The sequence below is a fragment of the Corvus kubaryi genome, unplaced genomic scaffold (genome assembly GCF_017639235.1).
Source record: "Corvus kubaryi isolate FWS band 111438036 unplaced genomic scaffold, C.kubaryi_AGA036_p1.0 37266, whole genome shotgun sequence".
NCBI classification, from domain to species: Eukaryota; Metazoa; Chordata; class Aves; order Passeriformes; family Corvidae; genus Corvus; species Corvus kubaryi.
This window is the reverse complement of record NW_024581081.1, coordinates 6,027,431-6,051,891: the sequence shown is the minus strand read 5'-3', so window position 1 is coordinate 6,051,891 and position 24,461 is coordinate 6,027,431. Positions and strand designations below refer to the sequence as shown.

At 39.1% G+C, this 24,461-nt stretch overlaps 2 protein-coding genes across 5 annotated transcripts in view; one reads left to right on the top strand and one right to left on the bottom strand.

The window, feature by feature from the left end:
• Window positions 1-24,461, bottom strand: part of TTC13 (tetratricopeptide repeat domain 13) — a 60,065-nt gene that overhangs the window by 32,975 nt on the left and 2,629 nt on the right. For 2 of the 4 annotated variants that reach the window (XM_042025205.1, XM_042025207.1), the window contains exons 1-3: window positions 7,668-7,866; window positions 3,859-3,953; window positions 1,027-1,102 (exon numbers count right to left, since the gene is read on the bottom strand). In XM_042025205.1, coding sequence (XP_041881139.1) covers window positions 1,027-1,102; window positions 3,859-3,953; window positions 7,668-7,866 — 370 coding nt within the window. Of the gene's footprint in view, window positions 1-1,026; window positions 1,103-3,858; window positions 3,954-7,667; window positions 7,867-20,088; window positions 20,231-24,461 lie in introns of those variants that run through there. The other 2 variants (XM_042025208.1, XM_042025209.1) reach the window with 2 other exon arrangements.
• ARV1 (ARV1 homolog, fatty acid homeostasis modulator) lies at window positions 7,850-23,320 on the top strand. The gene is given in 6 exon segments (XM_042025211.1): window positions 7,850-8,080; window positions 8,082-8,204; window positions 17,463-17,582; window positions 19,244-19,397; window positions 20,607-20,831; window positions 21,290-23,320. Coding segments are annotated over 6 exon segments (945 nt in total). The 5' UTR covers window positions 7,850-7,864; the 3' UTR covers window positions 21,397-23,320.

The window sequence follows — 24,461 nt, the reverse complement described above, 5'->3', positions numbered from 1 at the left end:
CCATACATTCTGCATCACTTTTCCTCAGAACAGTTCAAAGTAACGTGCACAAACAAGAAGGACCAACCCAGGCTCCTCACACCATGGCATTCTTGGACTAAAGTGGGTAGATAGTGCCAGCCTACATGCCAAACATGAGGACAGAGACCTTCTAGCATAGCCTTCCGAGTCTACAGAACAGATACTAAAAGTATCAGATATTTTCATCTGAATACGGTTTGGTATTCTTTGCAAGATTCTATGAACATAGCTAGGTAGTCTAGGAATATGAAAAAAGATTATGCCCCCAAATTTTCCTGGATAAATCCATGAAGGTGGAAATTGTGTCCAAAAAAATCTACTTAATTAAGTTCATTAGAGGGGAATAAAATCTCTCTTTGCTTTTGTATAAAAGATGGTCTGCTGCCTTCCTTGACACACATCCTCAACAATCTCTTTGCTGCCTCGTGATACCTCTGCATTTGAAGAAGCAGTGCAACTCCGGCCTCAAGTCTTTTGAGAAAAGTATTTCCTGTTCATTTATTTGAAATGCCCCCATTTTTTTGTGCTGAGTGTGCTTTGAAAAAACTTCAAGTAGCAGCCTAGGGCATAATTCAGAAAGTCTTCCTGCTGCCTATAACTGTTGATGGGAGGAGTGTGGAGAGGGGAAACAGGTTCAAGATCTATGTTTTACAGAAAGCATATTGCATTGGTAAAATTTTATGGATGTTTGAAAAGTTTTAGTCATCAATAATGACAGAAAAGAGAAACAGGAAGTAGCTGAGCCTGTTAAAAAGGATTTAATCATAATGCTTTTTGAACATCTGCTTAAGCAGACATGGTGAAGAATTCTAGTGAAGAAAACAGCAAAGGTTTTTAGCAACAGAAATAAATATCTGCTTTATATGACCAGAGAAACTTGCCGTATTTCCAGATGTAAGATCAATTTGAAGTTAATGCATCACTTCAATCATCAATTTTCAAAACATTTAGTGCTAATAATAAGCACATCATTCACCTGCACAAACCTTATATAAAGCATCTTACCCAATTCTTCATTCGTGTTGTCATTATCAGTAGCAAATGGAAATCGTTTTTGCTCTGCAAGCAACTTCGCTTGACTCTGTAAAACATCATGTTTTTAAGTCTTCAGCAAACAACAATACAGAATTTAACATTTAAAATCCATGTCTTAAATCCTTAAGAGAATGCCTTAAACAACAAAGTTAAAACTAACGTGATTTCACTAAGGTAACTGAAACCGAGTCTTCCACAGGGAGAAAAGCTTCTCTTTAGTCAGATGCTGCTGTTTTCTGCTCTAACATAAGGGTAACCAAGCTTCAGAAAGAACACTGTCAGCATGTTACCAGGAACTGATGTTTCTGTACTGCACTTACTTAAGGTGAAGTTTTTAAGTCTTTTTAAGACACCTAACTTCGTATGAAAGTTTATACTCTTTACCCTATAATTATTCCTTTGTCTCCTGCAAAGGGAAGGGTACTGCAGAGGAGTAAAGCACTGAAAATAAACATTGACTAGAGTATCACTCCATCAATATAGAAAGTTTAACTTCACAATGCCATACTAAAGAGCCTGTCCTTTTAACACTGACATTCTATCAGTTCTACACTTTGTTCAAATTGTAGCCTTATCTAGGATGTCTGTTCCTTAAATAACGCACCCATAGAAACCAATAGTGTCAAAGACAAACCCCTCAGAAATGCAGGGATACTCAGCTCTGTTTATTTTCACAAGTAGTTTCCATAGATAGCTGTAAGCCTACCAGAGTAGTTTATGTTAGAAAAATACAAAATGTTCATTTAAATTAATAGGTCCTTCAAACTGCTTTAGGAAACAAGGGGGGAAAATAACACCTCTCTCCATTCAGTTCTCTTCTTTCAATTCAACTAAACAGCTCATTTCCTCTACTGTCCTCCTTTCAGGTTGTTTTGCCTGTCCAATCAAAAGTAGCCACAATACTTGTGTCCACAACATGGACATCTTATTTGTCTGCAAGGTGCAAAAGTAGAATGGCCAAATCCCATTGCACAGTTTTTGCCCTGTATGTCTAATGATGAGGATAATGTTTGGTCTGCTCAGAGAACTTGAGTATTTTGGAGGGCATGAATGATTACCAAATGGATTTTACAAACCTTTTGTTTTCTTTACTGCAATTAAAGATGATGTATGAGCTCTACACTATACCACAACACTCTGAAAATTGTTACTCCACCTATATCTGCGCAGATATAACTGTGCAGCAGTTATTTCCCTTATAGAGAAAAGTCATTAAAAAGCAGCACAAAAATGAGCAGGGTTCAACAGGTATAACAATAAGAAAACTAAATCTCCATTGCAATCCATATGCATCTACAAATACAGACTTTTTATATCATCAATGGCCTCCGTGTAATTTCCAGAAAATCTACTTCAGAAAATAATCTTTAACACTTAACTCTGCAAAACATTCTTCTTCTATAACTGTCTTAATATTAGGAAAAACATCACAACATTTTTACTAAAGGACAACCTCTTCCTTGGTGGATTTACAAAAATAGGTCTACATAACTTTGTCTGCAGACAAAGATAAGATATAGCAAGATTTCACACTGAGTATTAGAAAATAAGCCACAAAAACTTCCTATGGATTACTGAGCTGCATGTGGCAGCAAGAGAAGTACCACTACCTCACCTGTTTTGTCATTACAGAGTAACAGAACAGTTGGGGTGGCAGAGAAAGTGGTTTCACACTTCCTCAACAAACTCTGAATTCAGGTATAGGTTAAACATCCTGCAACTCTACATGCAAAAAAAACTGTCAATCATTCTGCCTTCAAGACACAGGAGAATTTTCATCATAGCACCATAACCAAACAGGTTTAATTGTTGCTTGATGCCTTCTTTAAAACCACCTTTATTTTTTTGTTTGAAACAGGGAAATTTCTTACCAACAAATACACATTTCACTGTGTTAGAAAGAACTGGTACTGTTGGACTAGACTAGACAGATCTTCTGACCAATACATGATGAAGTCTAAGGAGAATATTCAAGTTAAATAATTGGCTTAGTGGATTTGCAGGATAGTAGTTTTAATTCCAAGTGTCACCTTTGGAGAAGTTGCTTCCAGTTTTAATATTGCTTCCACACTCCCTCATAGCCAATAATTTCTAAAAATTTGCCAAAGCTTCTTTGAATATTCACATGGAAATTATTTGAAGATTTTCAACACCTGTACTCTACCGGACTGAAGATGTAACATCAAACCTGTGTTCTGATGTATTATATTTGTTCAAGATCAAAAGACTACGAGTAGTGGTGCAAGAAAACCCAAATTCCAAAATAATACTCTTGAAGTCTCTCTACCAAAATATACTCTTCTTTTGTTAGAATATTCTTCACATGCCAGGTCTGTATTACATTTAGTGAAATATGGTCTGAAGCCTCTAACTCTCATCTTTGCACAATGTTACTTCTGTAGTAACTAGAAGTCATTACTCCTACACTTTTTGTGGTAAACTTCGGGAAGTTACTCTGGGTAGAAACTACAGCACCTCCCCTTTTGATAGCCCCTGCACCCCTAAAACCAAAAAATTAATTGGTTGATTAACTGAGGTGAAAGTTAGCTCTCAGTGACAACATCAGCTTCAATTAGTTGACAGCCCTAGAGACTCATGACAGATTACTATGATGTAATACTTTTATGAGCAACTTGAGTTTATTCATACTTAAGCCTTTTGGGCAGCTATGCCTATTGATTAATAGATTCTATTTGCAGATATTTCCCTGAACTTCATTCTAAGTGGTTACGCAGCTGAAGCGATCTGCAACTTCAACACTCTATTAGAATTGTTTTCTACGTTATATTCTTAGTAACATACCAGAATTTTTTCTGTATTCAGGGAAAGCATAGATTCACAAGATGATGACCCTCCTATGTCACAATCCGATTCATGGAAGTGCAAAAATGATGAATCTGGGAGAAAAGAGAGAAAAAACCTTTAGGAACTCATAGAGTTACATATATGTCCTATTAGCACATCTCACATTTCGTCGTGTTTGGCAGAACAGCTTCCCCACTGGGCATCCCACAGGGCAGAACTTTCATGAAGTGCTTTCTGCCCATAGCACTGCACTCGCACAGACAGGGAAGCAATAGCTGACATGACAGCTTTTATACAATTAGTTTTATCCCTACTTATGCTTTTGGCTAAAAATAGAGAAATAAAAAGACGTGCTAAAAAAATGGAGCAGAGTTAAAAAAGGAGGAAGCTGGAAGCAAATAACAAAAGCTTGGGGTAGGCATTTCCCCTTTCAGCATTACGATTCCATTCTCTCACCCAGAAAATAACAGATAGAATTATCATTTCAATCCCAGAGAGGAAAATAAATGGAATTGACCATAAAGAGGTAGGGAAAAAGCTGCAGGAAGCAGAGGTATAAAGACTGTGAAAAGCAGCCAGAATAGTGAACTGTAATTGACTGAACACATACAAAGTTATGCTACTAAGAATGTCACTACAAAAAGTGTAACACTGATTCATTTCTATAATAAGTCAAACACAGCTCGTTGGCATAGCAGAGAAAAAGCTGAAGATATCAAACAAATAAACAAGTAACAATAAGAATCAACAACACCCCCTCAGATTGATAGACTATAGAAGCTACTACTTCCCCTACATGATGCTTTTAATTGCTATTCCAGCAGAATTGTTAACTTTTGAATCTTTGGATCCTAAAGCTTCTATCTTCTTTAACTATTTCAAGAGTAAACAAGAAAAAGAAAATATACAGTATTATCTCCTTGAATCCATGCCACAAATACCAAATTTTATAATCTCCCTTAATGTTTGTAAATCTAAGATTGATGCTAAGTTTGAAAGGCTGGGGGGCAGGGTGTGCTCTTATATTTTGACTTCTTAAGGATTGCAGTTAGTTAGTTCCCTATCTCTCACAAGCACAGAGCTAGAACAGAAAAAGAAACAGTCTTCTTATAAAGAGAAGTCAAAGTAGCATCTAAAATCATTCCCTGTAAATAGGAACTTGGATCTACATTGAGCCATAAATGATAACCAGTGGGAGAAGTTTTACAACAAAAGCAAGAGTGGTAAAAAGCAGAAGGTCAAAGTTTAAAGTCAGTCCTGTAAGAACAGTGACAAACCACTCAGAGGTCCCAAAAAGAGTGTTGCCAGCATGAGGTTTCATCACTGCCCTTTGTTCTTCACATTGGCCAAACCCTCCTGTGCTATGGCAGCGTTATTAACACGTTGCTTGTTCCTGATGGTGCTCGTGAATCAGTGACTTAAGAGTTTTGGCTGCAGACTCACTGAGAAACTTTCACTTCAGAAACCAAAACAAAGAGGTGCAGGCATGGCCTACCTCCGGAATAATTTTCTCCACAACAGCAAGGATTTAATGATGGAATTTTTCGTAAGGTGGTAGGGAATGAGACAGCCAAGCCACAAGCTTGACACAAGCTACAGCAGGGAAAGGCCCCCTCAAATCTTGCAGTTCTTGGGGCAACAAACTGCTTTACTCATAGGGAAGAATGGATCTACCTTTGTCTGCAAGTCAGACACAATCAAAACTGAACCACATTAACAACTTCATAAAAACTTAGGAACACCAACCAGAGAAAGTACTTTGGACCTTGTAGTAGGCTACAGGGAAAACTATTTGAGACAAAATCTCAGCTTCTGTGCAAATTGTACTAAAACAAAGGCCGAGACGTTAAAGGAAATTTTCAACTGGCAATTCATTTAATCCTAACAGTTAAACAGCAAGGAGTGAATTAGCATACAGCTATTTCAAGTATGCTGTTCTGTAACTAAGGGCTACCTTACTATCAGTGCATGCAAGGTACCTGAGATACCTGATGATTTAACCAGAATTCCTTGTATCAATCCTAGTTACACTGGTTTCTTTAAAACAACATCCACCATTAAATTGAAATCTAATCTTCCAAATCTGCCTCTGAAGGAGTACCTTGAGTCAATCATTCATGTCAGGTCTAGTAACAGACGTAATCAAGTGCTTTGCCATTTATTAACTTGTAGGGTATACAGATTTTTATCTCAACACTGGGTGAAAGTCTTCTTGTTTTATGCTTAAGCTTGAATAATTTGTAGCAATGGTTACCTGAGATAACTTTCACAATCTGATTTCATGTTTGCGCACTATGGCTCTCAGCCATTTGAGCCAGACACACACACAAAAAAGATGATAAAAACAAATCAAAGAACTTTATAACGTGAAGACAAAAGCACATACATGGGGGAGAGCAGAAAGCAGAAACACAGGTGCAGGAAACTCATAAAAAGTTATTTCCTCAAAGTCTGTTTTTCAAGTGGATTATACTAGTTTTGTATTAGTTGTTAGGGACCATGGGAATTGCTGATATGACCATAGGCTTTATGAAATAAAGGGTGGAAAAAATCACAAAACCAGGCTGACAGCTAAGAAGTCATGACACATCATTGGTTATTCTCTGATATATAATTTAGTGTAACATTCCAAGCAATTGGTAAACCTTTTTCTTTATCTATATTATGTGTACATTGGGATTCAGACTGTCATTTCTGTATGGCCCATTCACACCATGCTCAAGATCAACAATTGTAACCGATTAAATCACATGATCCAGATACAAAAGATACTCAAGCATATAAAAATAGTTTTAATTATGCGTATATTACAAGACATCAATTAACCTGAAAAATAGCAGAAGATCTGCTACACAAACTTGGCACTCATAAAGAGAAGCATCCAGCTCACCAGCAAAATACATGTAACTGTAGCTGAAATTAAATCAAGCCACATCCCACTCATTGAAACACAGAACTGACAGGGTTGGAAGAGACCTATGGAGATCATCCAGTCCAACCCTCCTGCAGGGGCACCTCGAGCAGGTGACACAGGAACACGTCCAGGTGGGTTTTAAATGTCTCCAGCTGGAAAAATCCACAAGTTCCCTGGGCGGCCTGTTCAAGTGCTCTAGCACCCTCAACATAAAGAAGTTCTTCCTCAAGTTGAAGTGGAACTTCTTGTGTTTTAGTTTATGGCCACTGCTCCTCATCCTGTCTCTGGGCATCACCAAAAAGTCTGGCACCATCCTCTTGACACCCACCTTTGAGATATTTATACACCTTAACGAGATTCCCTCTCAGTCTCCTTTTCTTTAGACTAAACAGCTCCAGCTCCCACAGTCTCTCTTCGTGAGAGATGCTCCACACCCCTGGACTCTGTCCAGCAGCTCCTTATCTTGTACTGAGAAACTCAGTAATACGAGCGCGGGGTGCTGGCATATCCCCATACTACTGAATGCAGCAATTAAAAAGCAGGCAGAATCCAGCTACTGGGCTCGGGAGGTGAGTGAGGCAGCAGGGATCCTCCCTGTGATACCTAAGGCTTGCCCGTCCCAGGGGTGAGCGGTTTTCCTCGGCTCGCTGCCACAGCCTCTGTGGCTCCGCGCCACACAACGGCATGGCGCGGCTCGTCGGTGCAGCTCACACGCGAGATGCCTCGCTGTGAGTCAGCTGAGCGGCAGCGGCGTGCACAGCCGAGGGGCCACCGGCACCCCGCACCACCGCGGGCCGCCCACCACCACCGCCGCCCCCGGACGCCGGTCCAGTTGCCTCGTCACCGCCTCCCCGGGGCTCCGGCGGTCACCGCGGCGACGCCCCCGACTCACCGCACTCGGCCGAGTACTGCTCCGCCCACTCCCCCGCCGGGCCGTGGCGCTGCCTGTGCCGCTCTTGCTGGAGCAGGGACAGCGCCGGGTAGCGCTCGGTGAGGGCGAGAGCGACGCGGGCCAGCACGGCCAGCACGGCCAGCAGCACCCACGGCCCCCGCGCCAACCCGCCGGCAGGTGCCATCTTCCCAGCGCGCATGCGCGCCGCTTCGGCCGGGAACACGGGTTGCCCCCGCCGCCCCTCCCACGGGGCCGCCGCCGCACTGCCCCCTGGGACATGGAGTTCCCCACTGGCGCAGCCCGGCGGACGGCGGCAACACGAAAACCACAACTCCCGAGATGCAGCGCGGCGCGGTCCGGCTCGGCTGCGCTCCCGAACGCGGAAACGAGGAGGCGGCTTGGAAGCGCTGACAGGGTCGGGGCGTGCTCCCGCGCGCTATGGCGGCGCTGGGCGCCTACCGCTGCATCGAGTGCAACGGGGAGGCGACGGAGTTGTACCGGGACTACCGGCGCGGGGTGCTCCGTATCTCCATCTGCGTGAGTTGGGGCGGCGGGCAGTGGGTGGGGGAGGCGAGGAATGCACGTGGGAAGCTTTGACGTCAGCAGGCGGCAGTGGCGGCGCGCGGCACGTGGTGGTGGGCCCGGTGGCACGCGGGCGCCTGAGCCCGTTGGAGCGCCCCCTGCTGCCGGACTGGGGCCGTGCCCGCGCGTCGTGTCCGCTTTCCCTGAATCCAGGTGTCTTAGGAGCAAAGGCTGAGGGACCGGGTCCTGTTCAGCCTCGAGAAGAGATGACTGAGAGGGGACCTCGTCAATGTGTATAAATATATAAAGGGAGGGTGTCATGAGGATGGAGCCAGGCTCTTCTTGGTGCTGCCAAGCAATAAGACAAGAGGCAATGGGCAAAAACTGATTCATGGGAAGTTCCATCTGGATACGAGGAAGAACTGCTTCACTGTGCAGGTGACCGAGCATTGGAACAGATTGTCCGGAGAGGTTGTGGAGTCTCCCTCGCTGGAGATGTTCAAGAACCATCTCTGTACAATCCTGTGCCAGGTGCTCTAGGATGACCCTGCTTGAGCAGGGAGGTTGGATCAGATGACCCCTTATGGTCCTCTTCAACCTGACCCATCCTGTGATTCTGTAGGTTTTCCATCTGCTCTGCTTCCCAGTGTCATTTTCTCCCATTCCGTGAGTGCACCTGTGTGGTAGAGCTGTCCCGACTGGCCTGTGTCCTTCTGTACAGGACACTGCAGTGTGTCTGCTGCTGTGTGTGCTTGGCCTGGCTCTTGCTGAAGGGCAGATCTGAGCATGGCTCCATGGTTGAACACAGCTCCCATGCCATTGGACCAGAATGTCAGGGTCTGAGTGATGATCATTCAAAGGGCCGTGGGGGTCCTGGTCGATGGCAAGTTGAACATGAGCCAGCAGTGCCCTGGCAGCCAGGGGGGCCAACCCTGTCCTGGGGGGCATCAGCCACAGCATCACCAGCTGGGCAAGGGAGGGGATTGTCCTGCTCTGCTCTGCACTGGGGCGGCCTCACCTCCAGTGCTGTGTGCAGTTTTGGGCAAAACAATATAAGAAAGATGTAAAGCTATTGGAGAGCATCTAAAGGAGGACTACAAAGTTGTTGAAGGATGTAGAAGGGAAACCGTATGAGTAGCTGAGGTCACTTGTGTTCAAGCCTGGAGAAGAGGAGGCTGAGGGGAGACCTCATTGAAATCTGCAACTTCCTCATTGCTTATTAATCTGGTGATGGTAAGCAGATCTAAGGGAACCTGGGAGCCAGTAGATGGCACTCGTTCCCCTTAGTGTTTAACCATTTCCGGACCAAAGATCCTGGTAGAATCAAAGACTTAAGTCCCAGTTGCTGTTTTCATTACAAATGCCAAACTCATGTAAAAAGAGTAGACAACTGAGTGAAAGAAAGAGCAAAGAATCACACATTCCTAGCAACTTGGAATTCTGTCCACCTTTCTCCATGCAGTCCCAGATCTGTACCATTTTTCACTTACTTGTACCAGTCTGTTTCCTCTGCTATGTTGTGGGTTGTCATGGTTCAGTTTCAGTTCTAGCTGCTCTTATGTGGTGCATGTCATATCATCTCAAAGCTTTCCCTCAATTTCTGGCCACCCAGGAGGTGCTGAGAGCAGGAGAGCTCAGGGTATATAAAGTGGAGATGAGAATGTTAAAAGATTGCCAAGATCAAAAGATTCTTTCAGTTGAACTGATGTGACTTCAGTTTTATCTGCGTATGGCAGGAGAGCCCTACTGTTGTCTCCAGCTGCCTCGTGGTTTCTAATAGAGCAATGCTTGGTTTACTTTTTCCATTTAATCTGCAAGAATAGTTTTGTCACTGTACCAACTCTCTGCAGGCATTCTATTCCATGCAGGCAAGGCTGTGCTCTGACCAGAGACCTGGAAAGTTGTTCATCATCATGCTGCTGACAACAAAAAATAGTCAAGTACCAAATGTCATTTGATACCCTTCACAGACTTTCATGAGTAGTGATATGTACTGAGACATGACTATAATAAGTGTGTCAATGTTATGAATCTTCTTGATGATAAAACCTGAAAATAATGATAGCTTAGAAGTCTTCACTTAAAAATACATGAAGATCCCACTTATCAGTGTGAAACATCATTTATATCAGTTATGTATAAAAATTAGTGTAGACCTCTAAAAACTTAAGAAAAGCTGAAGGTATTCAAGAAAAATTGAAGGTCTGAAGTGACATTAGAAGGTGTGATCACTCGGCCTGAGAACATTTTTCATCTGTCTTTGTGGAGTGAGAGCACTGAGTACTGCTACTCTGCTGTAGCATTAAGAGAGAAGTGAAAAATTCATAGAAAGATTGTATATTGGTACTCAAAATGAGGCCAGTGGGCATCATCTAGATAATTTTTTTTTGTTGAAAAGTGTTTGTTTCATTCCCATTTTCAAGTAGTACCTGGAAATACTGACACTTTAAGGAAAAAAAAACAGACAACAACCCAACATTTGTTCCATATGGTAAGTAAAATAGAGGGTCCCAGAAAACTGGGAACAAGCAGAACATTGTCAAGATCATCACTGTTTCCTACTGACCTAGAGACTTTCCCCAATACTATTTTAAAGTTATCCTTGATACATTAATAAATCTGCATCTAAAAGGTCTTTGCCATTCTCAGGACAACCCTGTCATTGAACACTTTTTGGAAGATTATGTCAAGGTTGAAGAAGCTAAGTTCTCCCAACAGCAATTTCTGTCTAGCCCTACATTTATTGTAGGATGTGTTTAACCTGATCTGGGTGTGATTTTGAGGTGAAAGATTTAAATTTGAATGCCTAAGCAACATACCACAATTTTGTATTCTGTTATTAATTTGTTGAAGGGAAGAATGAATTTTTTCCAGAGGCAAATACTAAAAGTTTCCATTAAGGAACATGTGCTTCCAGCCCACAATATTAGAGTACAATTTTGGAAATTTAGCCTAGTTCTGCTTTCGTTTAGTTCCCGCAGCACTTTTTATTGCTCTTAATATAATTAAAAGTTTCTTTGAACTCCATATTGTAATTTTCATGTGGGCAAGCATTGAAGACCTCACAAGTGTTATTATCCACCCTGGGAATAAATTTGCAATGCATGCTGAAGAAACTGAAGAAACTTTCCTCTATAAAACATGAAAGTCCACACAGTACAATGACACTTGGGTTGGAAAGGTGATATATTTCTTTAATAACTCTGCAATGTGGCTAACTGCTACAAATTCCTCAAGTTCTGTAACTTCTTTTACAATCTGTATTGTTTAATTAAGACCATTTTCAGCTGAAGCCTAGCCCAGACCTCTGGCATTGCACATTCCTTCTTGCTCGAGATTTCCATTTAGTGGATGAACCATTTTCTTGTCCTGCATATGCTTTGCTGTGGAAGTACCAGTACAAGGGACAGATGGACCTCTTCAATATGCTTTTTGTTCAGTGTGGTAACTGGGGAGCAACAGGGGAGGGTGTGGGGATGTGTGGGCATGTTAGGATTGCCTCCAGTGGAGGTGATGTTTGGTGGTCACTTTGCTTCTCATGGGTCTGGGTTTAGTCCTAATCTGTGAATGTACTGATGTGTTCCCTATTCTGAGTGAGAAGTGATGGTGAAAGTAAGCCTAGGTTGCTCTTTCTAGAGAAAATTTTTGTTAATTATTTTGAGATCCTTACAATTTAATTGATCTGTAAATAACACAGAAAATCTTCACTGAATATGTTCCAAACCAACCTTAAAGAACAGTAAGAAAAAATACTGTTCCAATAACACTGCTACTACAGTAATAATTCTGGGGTGGGGGGTGGGAACACATTTGGCTAACCTGGAATAAATTCTGTGAAGTGCAATGAGTATAGAAAGAAGTTAGCAAACTTCACTTATGCAAAAATAGAAGGAGACGCATGCAAACATTTTAAAAATCTGGTTTGCAATTTCATATATGTTTTTGTGTTTAAAAATAAAATGTTAAGAATGTTCCAGACCATAACAAAGGAAAAGAAATTACTCATTGCAATATTTAGAGCTCAGTCAGGATCCCCCTTGTGTTTTGTAATAAGAAAGCCAAATTGCATGAGCAGTGCACACTTCATTTAGCTTTTCTGCAATTAAAAAATAATTGAAAAGCTCTTTTATTGCAGCAAGGCAGAGAGACCAAATGCTTTGAATGCAAAGCATTTATGTGGTATGGTAAGAATCTGTCAAGAGTACAAAGATCATCCTGGAAAATAACATGCTAATTTTACAGAACTCTATTTGCAGACCAGCTCACAACTGGAAAATACATTATACAGGAAAAAATTATAAAACAGTATTTTCAATTTATTTTCTGAAATGGAATGCATCTGAAACTGGGCTGTTTTGTTTTTCAGTCTATTATGACACTTGGCTGCATCTCTAATAAAGAATCCATTCCTGAAAGCAGCACGGCTAATGTGTTTTATTATTTAAGGGTGCAATTGGGATTAAGGGCACTCTCACAAGAGTGTTAATTTGCCTTATGAACCTATGTAAATTGACCCGTGCTCATGTGAAATCTATGTAAATGTTGTTACAATTTGCTGTATTTGTAGTCCAGCAAAATATTGTAGTTTAATTTTGCCAAACTCCAAACCCTGGGGAAAGGAATACTATAATGAGACTGTTTCATTGATGTTTCTAATTCCCAGGGATTTGCAAATGTATTCCTGATGTGGTTTGCATGGTATTTTTAGATCAGGATGAAGCTTTATTGTTCAGTGTGTACTTTTACTTTCTGTCATGTCCTATGCCTTCCTCTTCAAGAATTCTTTTACTTTCCACAAACCCCATCCCAAAATATTTTTATTTAAAAATAACTAATGTTTTAATATCGGAGAGATGACTCCAAGAAAGTCATGTTCATATACTTTAGGAACTTTATCCTTCAGAGACAGAAGGTGTTTTCTCAAATGTTTGTACACTGTATTGTATTGGGCACACATTTGTGAACACTGTTTGCAAGTTGAGTATCTTTGATGAACAAAGTAAGAGTTATGTCTTTTGAGTAGTGTTTTATAAAAGGCTGATGAACATGCAGTTTGAATTAACATATCAGTATTTTTTTTTTAGTCATATTTAATACAACTGAGATGTTAAAATGTATGTTACTTTCCTTAAATATTTTGGATTGCTTTGATAAAAAAGAGTCTGATACACTACACTATGAAGAAGATGGTTGCACTAGCTTTTGAAGATTTCTTTTTTCTTTAATCTGCCCTTGCTATTTGGTCTAATTTTTTTTTTAAGATAACTAAGCAAACTTCTAAGTTATGAAAATGGAAGATTTGTTTTTTAAAATGACAAGCATAGTCAAATCTTCCTAAATATTTGATTAGTCAAACAGTTCTTAAAGTAAGATCTATTTAAATTTTCTAGAATATTGATATACTTTTAACATCCTTTTTTAGGAGAGATCTGTTGGACTTTCGTATGTCAGCATCAAACATCCGTAATTTTCCTTAAATTTACCAGATCAGAAGAAGATGTGTAAATAGAATTTATGGTGTGAAGCTTGACTTTTTTCTTCTGCAACATAAAGTATCTTTTAATCAAACTAGTGTCTATTTTTTCAAGAAAAACTACCAGTTACTTGTTTCTGATATCAATTACATATTTAAGGCAGAAGTTGAAAAATGGCTAAAAGCAGAGAGAAATCCAGTTCTTTTTATCTCTTTAGAACTGGTTGTGATAACTGAGGCACATCTTCAAGAAAGTCCAAAGAAGATGAAAAAGCTCAGGTTTCTTGAAGATGTGCCTTCTTCACTCATGCTACCGAGGCCACTGACTACAGCTGTGCAGAACAGCAGTGGGGAACGAAACATGAGCACCAGTACTGTAGTTCATGCTAAACAACCTGACTAAAAATTAAGTGTGCAAGCAGTTCTCCATAGCTGAGCTGCTCATACCAATCTTCTCTGAAAGTCTTAGTGATTATCAGTGTCCACGAACTTACATACTTTTAACTAGCTGAAACTATCTACTGAAACAGATGTGTGCTTAAACTGCATCAGTCCTTGCTTGCAGTGATTTTGCTGAAGTCAGGCTTCAGTCACAGGTTTCCTTCCTAGGCATTTAAGGTTGGTGTCAGATGTTTTAGTTGTATAGCTGGAAAAAATAATGAAAAAGCCAGATATGGAAAAAATTCTTCCTAGGGGGCATATTAATTCTGTAGTATACTAACAGTATAGCAACCATCATCCAGTTAGTCTATAGCAGTGCACACGTGAGCCTTTTGCAGGAAGAGTGGTTTGTAGGTCTCACAAATCCCTGGATGAACTCATGCTGGGTAGGTCACTGGCTGGATAAGCACAGAGGACTTTTCCTTCTTGCAACAGAGACTCAGATAGAAAAAAAGGTGTATTAGAAATATAAGATATATGAAGAATAGGGCTCTCATCTAGCTCTAGAAGACAGAAATACTAAATTTAACATCATTTTCACAGCTGCAGAAGATTTGGTATAAGGCTGCCAGAAGCTCTGGTGTAGAAGACACCACTATTTGTGTATTCATTTGTAGCAGTCTCCTTATATATCTGCAGTAAATTTCTGTATTGTTGGTTTTGTCTGGCTGGATGGTCTGATAAATTTTCATTGTCTAAAATTCATGTCAGCTGTCAGTGAAAATTTTTCAGTACCTCTTAACAGCAATTTTTTTGATCAGTGTTTGATTGGCATCTTCCAATTGAAAATACCATTCTTTACTCAGAAAGATTTTTGGTCCTGGTCAAAAAATGTTTTGTTGTAGGAGAATTTGAGAGCATGATAAAACTGGGGGTATGTAGGATATCCTTCATCTAACCTTTATGACACCCATTGTGTTGAATAATCTTATTTTGTATGGACTTGGCCAGTGCTTGTGGAAATAAACCTATTAAAAAAAAAAATTACACTTGTCCAGTGCTACATCAACCCAGAGATTTGACATATGCAAATTACCACCTGTAGGAATATCTGTTCATGATTTCCCAGTAGAAAGAAATGAAGCAAAACACTGCTTCTAATTAAAGCAGCAATTTCTTTTTCACTCTATTAAATCCTGTAAGTGTAGTCTTGTGTTAATGTCCTTTCTTCCATCTCACTCACTTTAATTTTAGACCTATCAAACCCTTGTTTAATTCAGTGAGTTTTTTAATTCATTACCTCTAACTTGTGTACTGTCATACACAGTGTTTTCTTATCCACATGAGTTGAGTTTTTCCTTGAGCTGGACCAAGAAACACTGATTAGAGGTTGCAGCATTCCCTAGACACTCTCTTCAGTTTATGCATTTGTTTGAATGTTTTTCTTGACATTGATGTTGGACTCTTGAGTCAATTTGCTGGTGAAATTTTGCATTGTCAGATTCTACAAAAATAATTCTGTTAAATAGCAAGGAAATGTTAACTTTGGACACTGTCCTAGTTTTGGCTGGTTTAATTTTATGCCTAGTAGCTGGTACAGTGCTGTGTTTTGGATTCAATATGGGAATAATATTGATAACACTGATGTTTTAGTTGTTGATATTAAGGCTTATCCCAAGTCAAGGACTTTTCAGTTTCCCATGCTCTGCCAGCCAGCAGGTGCACAAGAAGCTGGGAGGAAGCACAGCCAGGACAGCTGACCCAAACTGGCCAAAGGGATACTCCATACCCCATAGAGTGTCATGCCCAGTAAATAAACTGGGGGGAGTTGGCCAGGAGGGGATGATCACTGCTCAGGGATGGGATGGACATAGGGTAGTGGGTGGTGAGAAACTGAGCAGTTGTTTCTCTTGGGCTTTATCTCTCTTTCTCTTACTATCTTCCATTTCATTACTATTATTATTATATTTTACTTTATTTCAATTATTAAACTGTTCTTTTCACAACCCATGGGCTTTATCTTTTTCTGAGTCTCCTCATCCCATTGCAGGGCGAGTGAGCAGTGGTGTGGTACTTAGTTGGTTTTTGTATGACAGACACAATGAATCTCTATAAAACTGAAAAACCTTTATGTTCTTTTCTGGGAGTTGTCTGTAGGTGTGTGTTGTCTGATGCTGAATTTTTGACTGTTCCAGCATTTCAGAAAGTGGTGTGCCAACATTTCTCTTCTGGTAGTGCACCACCATGCACTCACTAAAATGGAAATAGAGATAATTTCTATGACTGTTGTGTTCTCAGCATGGCAGCTAATGTGAATGCCCAGGGGACCAAGATTAGCTATGGACAGCTTGGAAGAAACAAGTAGCCAGACGGGAGGATTAGCAGCAGGAGAAAGCTGACCTGCAGAAGAGCACCCTTCTGCAAGTGCACTTGTTTGAGCTGAAGCATTGGCTGCTGCTCCTCTGCTACTCCTCAGTTCTCTGCTAGAAGTTATTTCCCCCTCAGGTCTGCTAGATGAGTCTTTTGTAAGATTGTTATTTAACCCTCCTGCTTACAGTATAACAGCCTTTTATTAGCTCTAACCCAAATCAAGGAGTGATGAGCCATGCAGGTAAGTCAATAAAGCTGGAGGGGATTGATGACAAGCAGTTCCCAGTGGTGTGGGTGAAATAACCTCTCTAGCAGACACAGCAGGAACCAGCAGCTGTGTTGGAGAAGTGATGGTCTAGTGTCCTACCACTGTTCAGTGGCAACTGACTCTTTCGCTGTAGATCTGTGTGGAAACTACATTATCAGTATTCTGAATATAGTTTGCTCAGTGATGGAAAACTGGTTGAAACATTCAGAAAATTTAACAGTATGGAAAAACAATGCAACAGCACAAAACATTTACTTTCGCCTTGAAAGAAAGAAAAAGGTAGGATAGGAGGATAAAGCATCTCTGAAAAGAGGGAAGTGATAGAAGAAACTGATTTTGTTTCTAAAAAATACCCAAAATAACACAAATAAAATACCCAGTAGATGAGCCATGATCAGTTAACCTTTAGCATGATACTGGTGCATTTCTTGAGTCTTGGGAAAGTAGTTTGGTTTTTTGCATCTGTGGAGCATAGAATGATAAAGAAGTCCATTCCTGCACAGTTCATTATTAATCTTAATCCAAAGCCTGTAAAAATCAATAATAAATCTTTCTATTTTATAAGGGAAGCATGTGTGTCAACTGTAGTGCCAAGGGAAGAAAAGCAGTTTTTCTGCATGGATATAAACTGTATTGAAAATGAAGATGACATTAGAGAAAGACTCATAATAATTGAATTGCTAGTTTGTATTTATCCAGTTGTACTAAGATTAGAGGAACATTTCATAAACTCTTCCTTTCTACTTTTTTCCCCTAATTCTTATTATTTTGTGACTTTCAGAAATCCTGCCAGAAACCTGTGGATAAATACATTGAGTATGATCCTGTTATCATCTTGATTAATGCTGTTTTATGTAAAGCACAAGCATACAGGCACATTCTTTTCAATACAAAGATAAATGTAAGTTGCTATGTCCCTACCTTGTGACTTTTTTTTGTTAAAAATATATTGATTGTAATAGTTGTAAAACTTTAGAGACTCGTTCATCTCCCGCCCTTCCACAGATTTCAGCAAGCTGAACCAGTTGTATCATGAATAGAACACCTGGAATCTCAAACTCCCTGTTACTAAGACAGCTTCTGTCTTCACAGAAGTGATGCCACAGTACCAGCAAGTACACAGTCCTCTTACATGTTAAAGAGAAGGAACTGCAAAGAACTGTTCATGCAGTTTTCTACACTCTCTAATCTGCCTATCATGTTAATTGATGTTAAAATGATGATGTGCTAAATTACACTGTAAGAGAAAGATCTAATTGCAAATTAATTTCCAAATTAAATTTCTGTTGGAAACAATTTTTTTTTTTAAATGAGCAATAGGAGTATAAAATAACAAATTAACAATACTATGCCAGTTAAACCTACTGTACTAATTTCTCACAAATTTCTTCCTGTGTAATTAACCATGCCCTCAAAGCCAGAACAAAAGGTGGTGGCTTTCACTTGAAGTGTTGTTGATGCAGAATTACATAGTTGGGCTGGCCAGGCTGGAGTGTGGAGGTAGGACTTTTTAGTATTGCATATTTTTACTGTAAGGACTGATTTCCTAGGAGAGGGAAGCTAATCTAGAGCAAAATCTCTAAGCATGAGTGTATGCTGTGTTCATGTTGGTATGTCTTAGCCAGTCCAGTTTAAGCAGTGTAGATAAATACACTTGCCTCATCTTTCAAGCATGAATCTAACTAAATATTTTTAATGAATTCGGTGCTTCTGGAGACTGGTAATGATGTTCTTCTGTGAGGATTCTGTCTGTGAAAACTTCATCTATTCAAATGAATTGAGTTGAATTTTTAACTGGCAAAGCCCTGTGCATGTATGTGCAGTTGGCATAATTTGCCTCTAATGGAAAAAGTAGAATCTGTACACAGAAATTGTTACAGCTTATTTAAATCTGTATAAAATAAGAAATCACCTCATATATGCACTGTCTTATAGACTGTTTAATGTGGAAACATGCTAACTATTGGCCCTCACAACATAATTTTTGCAGTCACTTCAGAGGATATTTTAAAGTTTTGTTTGGTTATATTGCTCCCTTTATTTTTGATGCCTCACCCTTATATGAACTAAGAAATATTTTGGTATAACTACACTATCAGTTTATTCTAATGGAGATTGTCCCAGGGAAAGAGAGAAACAAGGGTACTTAAACCAGTTTGCTGAATGGAGTAGTTGACCTTGAACTGAAATTTTAGATAGTATAATTCTACTAGCCATGGCACAATTTTGGTTTTTCATTCCTAGCTGAACAGCCTTCCCAATTTTAAAATAGCATGGATCAGGCCTTAGAAACCACAGTTCTATACCTTCTTCTGTACAGAACTATTCATGCAGTTTTGTACATGTTGTAAATTGACTATCATGTTAACAGCTCTTAAAAGGATGATGTCCTAAACTAGTGGCTCAACAGAAGTAATTTTGCTTATATTCTAAAGAAAAATAATACACCGACAGACTTCTTGTGTAGAGGCATTGAAATGTATTTTAAATACTGATTTCATACTAATGCTTTAATTTATGCTGATTTAATACTAATACTTTTATTATTCTTTAATTTACCAGATTCATGGGAAGCTCTGTGTATTTTGTTTGCTCTGTGAAGCTTATCTCAGGTGGTTGCAACTACAGGATTCAAGCCAAAATACAGATCCTGATGACTTAATCAGATATGCCAAAGAATGGGATTTTTATAGAATGTTTGGCATAGCTTCTTTAGGTAAGATTGGTGATATGTATTATCTACTCCTTAAGCATTGAAGAACTTCAAGCCCATACTGCAAAAATTGATACAGAATGGATGTGATGTCCAACCCAGTATGGTTAGACAATTACATACTCTCTGATTTGCCTGCATGTAATGCAAATGCCTATTTTGATCCTCATTACAGTTCAGACTGATATTATCAGCATTAGATATGAAGAGACTGAAAAGTGGCAATATTCAGAAATCTTCGCCTGAAATCTGTTGACATAGTTTGAAGGTCAATGTAGAGCTCAGCCTTATTCTACATTTTATGTTGACTTCAAGGTTTATTATTCATTAAGGTGATACAACCTTACTAAAGTAAACAATTGGGAAAAGATGTATCTGTTTTGTGTTGTATTTTTAAACAAATACACAAAAATACAGACCAGTGTCATCACCAATAAAGAGTAAGTAATACTGTGCTCTAAGACTACACTTGAAGGCAGGGGAGGGATTTTGTTCTATGCTGCTTAAAACATTTTTTCTCATACTTTTTCAGATGATAGTGTTTAAATCAAACTTGCATACTAAAACTAGTATTTTTCTTACACATTCAGAGCTTAATTTAAATCCTTTATTGTCTAATGTTGTTTTAAGTAGGTTTTTATAGCATGTCATTAAAAATATTGAACTGATTTTTCAGTAGTGACTCATCTCTTACCGTTATTGTGGGAGTTTCTTTGACATCTGTATTAATGCCAACATATCACAGGAGCGGTGTCAAAAGAATTCTGGTAGCTCAATGGTATTTTCACCTTGGTGTTCTTTCTCATGCTGGATGAAAAGGGTTCATTGCTGGTGACCTTTTGCAAAGAAGACAAGTATTGATTTTGTTTTACAGCCTAACAGACAGTTCAAAAAATCCCTCTCCTGTCACTAAAAAGTGAAGAGGTTCTTATGCTTAACTGCCTGTGCTGTATGGAGTCAGCAATCACAAGTATGGTAATCCTACAGATAGAATTCTGTGATAGAACTGTTCTGAATGTCATGATACTGAATTGGTTTAAGTAATATTTGGCTATTAAAATGAACACAGATGGAGGATGTTTGTATTTGCCTATGGCTTTTAAAAAGTGACTCTGTTGCATTTAGGACATCATTTTACTGAAATTCATTCAGAAGTGGACTTGATTTTTGGCACTTCATTCTCTCTTTCCAACTCCTCTTACTTCCTTTTAGAACAAACTTCATTTTTCATTGGCATTTTTATTACCTTGTGGTGGATGACACCTGAGACGCTGAAAAGGAAGTCTGACTTCATTTTACTTCTCAAAGCACTGCTGTTGTCCACCTATGGAAAGCTTCTGCTAATTCCAGCTGTTATTTGGGAACACGACTACACGCCTTTGTGCCTCGCGTTTATAAAAGTGTTTGTCTTGATATCAAACTCTCAGGCAATTAGAGGTACATTTTTGTATATGTGTATATGTGATGTTACAGAAGTCATTATTGTTGTTATCTTTTTTAATCTGTATCAGGTACGTGACTGAAATAGCTCTAGCTTAAAACTGTTCTACTTAAACTTTAATAGAAAGTGATTGAAACAAAAAAAAACATTTAAAAAGAAGAAAAAAAACACCTCTTATCTCACCATCATCTCTTTGTACATATGGTATTATATCCACCATATCCATCTGTTACAATTTGAGACAACTCATCATAGATCATTGAAACATAAAATAGAATTCTTTTGAGTTTCTGAAAAATCAAAATTTCGTATTAATTTTATTCATGTCTTTGGAATACAGACTTTGAACGGATCTGTGTGATTTCTTATACACACAAATTAATATGAATTCTCACATGATTTCTATGATCTTCTTAAATGGTACGTGATAAATTTGTTCTGTTTTCTTTTGCAGTTACATTGAACTTGAACCGAATACTCCCTTGGTTTGCCATCCTCTTTGGATTAATTTTTGAAAATGGTGTGGTCTGCTTGTTCCAGAAAATGGGATGGGATGTTTGAAATGTCAGCCCAGATATGAAGAAATACCAACAACATTATGATAATTTTCTAAGAATTATCTCTGCCAGCAGGGTCCAAAAACACTTCTCATAGGGATAAAGGTGACAGATAACAAAGAAACATTAGAAGTTTGGCTATTTACTGTGCTGAGCCATAAAACTTCAGCTTTATGTTGTTTATTTTCCCATTAAAAATATGAATGTCTCACTATCCTAACAGTTTTATAAATCTAGCTGCATAGCTGTGGCTGTAAGAAGAAAGGTACATAAAAACACCCAGCCCTGCTACCAATCACTGCATTTTGGCAGAAAGAGGAGGATGAATCGTTCCCTGAAGAGGAAGGGAGTCAGTGGAAAAATGTAAAAGCCAAAATTTATATTTCCACAAAACCAGATTTTCAAAGAGAAAAGTGAACATTTGCAAATAGTTCATTAGAGAAAAGGCAAGTATTTCAGAGTAAAACTACAGTGGGAAAACCAAGCTGCATTCTCTGGAAAGTTTATGTAACAATCCAAAGTAATAAAATATCTAGTTCCAGAGTAATCTCTCCGAACGATAGGTTTAAACTGGCTTGAAATTTTGTGTGATCTCATAAATACTTGAAATTTTGTGTGATCTCATAAATGCTGCTTAGTTCTGAAAGCTGAAGAAAAAGGACTGATCCCAAACATGCAGGGTTGTTTGGGATACCGCTTCTTCTGCATTTAAGTCACATCCCCCACACCCAGTCCTCATCTGGCTGCACATTTAGTGGAAGCAAAAAGTGAAATATGAGGTCATTCAGCAATAGAGAGGTGCATTAAAAAAACAAACAAACCAAAATGTTTAGGCCTAAATTGGTGAAGAAACATCTGTAGAAGTTCTGCACCTTCTTCCTCAGCAGGCAAAAGTAGAGCTAAATGGCCCACAAAGGAACTGACAGAATTGGTGTCCACAAGACAGTAGTAAGGACACAAACCCACTTTTGTGCAGACCAGTTTCTATTTGTTCCATCCAATATTTAACTCTACTGCTTGAGTTCTGGAAGGGTGTACTATCCATAGGGATTACTTCCATTCTTCATTTTCCTCAGATGCTGTCTCATGTCTGTGTTTTCCAGAATGAATCAAAAACGTTTTGCAACATCCTCAAGTTAATTCCCAACAGGTTTAGAGTAAGTCTAGATTATGACCACAGAAGACATTAAACATGTCTGATGCAACTGCCCGTGCTATGCAAGTTACTTGATCAGAAAAGCAAATGGTTGCTGATTCTTTTTTATTAAGTCAAAGGCTGATAGCACTTTTGTCATTTGTGTTACACTTTGCAACTTTCTGAGCATGTCAGAGAAAGCAAAAAACCCCAAACTGCAACATTTTTAAGTATGCAAGAATCTTGATTTGATTGGTAATAAATTAATTTCCCCAAGTTGAGTCTGTTTTGTCCATGACAGTAACTGGTGAGTGAACTCTCCCTATCCTTACCTCGACCTGTGAGCCTTTCCTTATATTTTCTCTCCAGTGCCCAGCTGGGGAGTGACAGAGCAGTTTTGGTGGGCATCTGACATCCAGACAGGGTAAATCCACCGCAACTCAGTATGTTTCTTCAGAAAAATGTGCATGATTTCTCATGCCAGTTTAGATGTAACAACTGTACTTTGGTTTATTCTTAGGTTAGATTTTTTTTTTTTTAATATTCATCATATGTGTCATGGTTATATATACCCCCCCACAACGGGCAGTTTTTGTTTGGTTTGTGTTAGATACTTGCTCTAGCACCGGTTTCAGTCTTAAGGCTGAGTGAAGCCCATTTAAGTGTAACTAATGCAGGTTATTATATGTAAACATGATCTCGTCAGCAGCAAATTTGTAAATACTATGTATATAAATTTTATTTGGGGACAGTTTTCTGAAATTAAACTTTATTTTGAATTTTAAAAAACCGATTTCAGGTATTTTCTGAGGTTTTTTTTCAGAACACCTAGAATGGACACGAACACATTCTGAAAGAAGCAGTGTTTACCTGTTGTGTCACATACACTGATAACCTGTCAGTTATGCGTTCTGTAATGCTGCCAGGAGCCACCACTGCCCTTACACAACTTTGAAGCAAGAGAAGACAATTAAGAGCTACAGAGCTGTGGAACAAAAGCAGGTGTGGTACAGGTTCTCAGTCTTCCAAGGCATCATTAGTAATGTGGGGCATTCAGCATTGTTCAGTGTTAAAGCTACTCATGTACCAGAACTAACATGACAAATACACTACTATTTCATAAATCTACGGGGAGCTTAAGGACACCCTCTGGGTGGGGGCAGGTGTGTGCATTTTTTATGCTTTTGAAAAGGTGTTCATACGGTGCTTCAGAGAGAACCAAGACTATTTTAAGGTTCTGCCTGTTTAAAACCATTACATCTCTCTTCCTTTTACTCCTTTTTGTCTTTTGAACTCATCTTTTTTCCATAAACTTTTTGTAATGAAACAGTTACCTGTGCTGGAAGATGGATGGCAAATAGCTAGCCCTTTCTATATATCATCGTTGCTTCATTAACTTACAGGAAAAGACTTATTTGAGTTTAAAATACACCAGCCTGCAAGTGAACCTATAGAAACTCTTTGAGTTTTGCTTGGAATCAGAAGGGGTATCGTGGCCTATGGAGCAAATTCAGAATGCTGTTGCATAAAATGCACAGAAGAACCAGGGGTGTTATTGAGACTTGGACTGAGCAATGGTTTAGTGATTGCACAGTGGGAGCTGGGAACTTAAGCTGGGTCCACAGGTCATGTAACAAGTATTTAGAAATTAGTGTATGCAGAATTGGAGAATTACAGTAAAAGCTAAGGAGGGTTAAAAGAGAAGGTAAGAGTCTGGCAGACTTCTACAAAGTTGACAATAAAAACCAAGAAGATAGCATCTCAAGAAAAATATGTAAGAAAATATGCAGTATAGATGTTTATGAGTGTATCATTAAGCAAATAGAAAAACATCCTATTCCCAAGTTTACAAATGATGAACATGAAAGAAGAGTCATATTTAGTGTAGACATTTTTGTAATACTCTGACAACATGACATATCAAAAGATGTCGT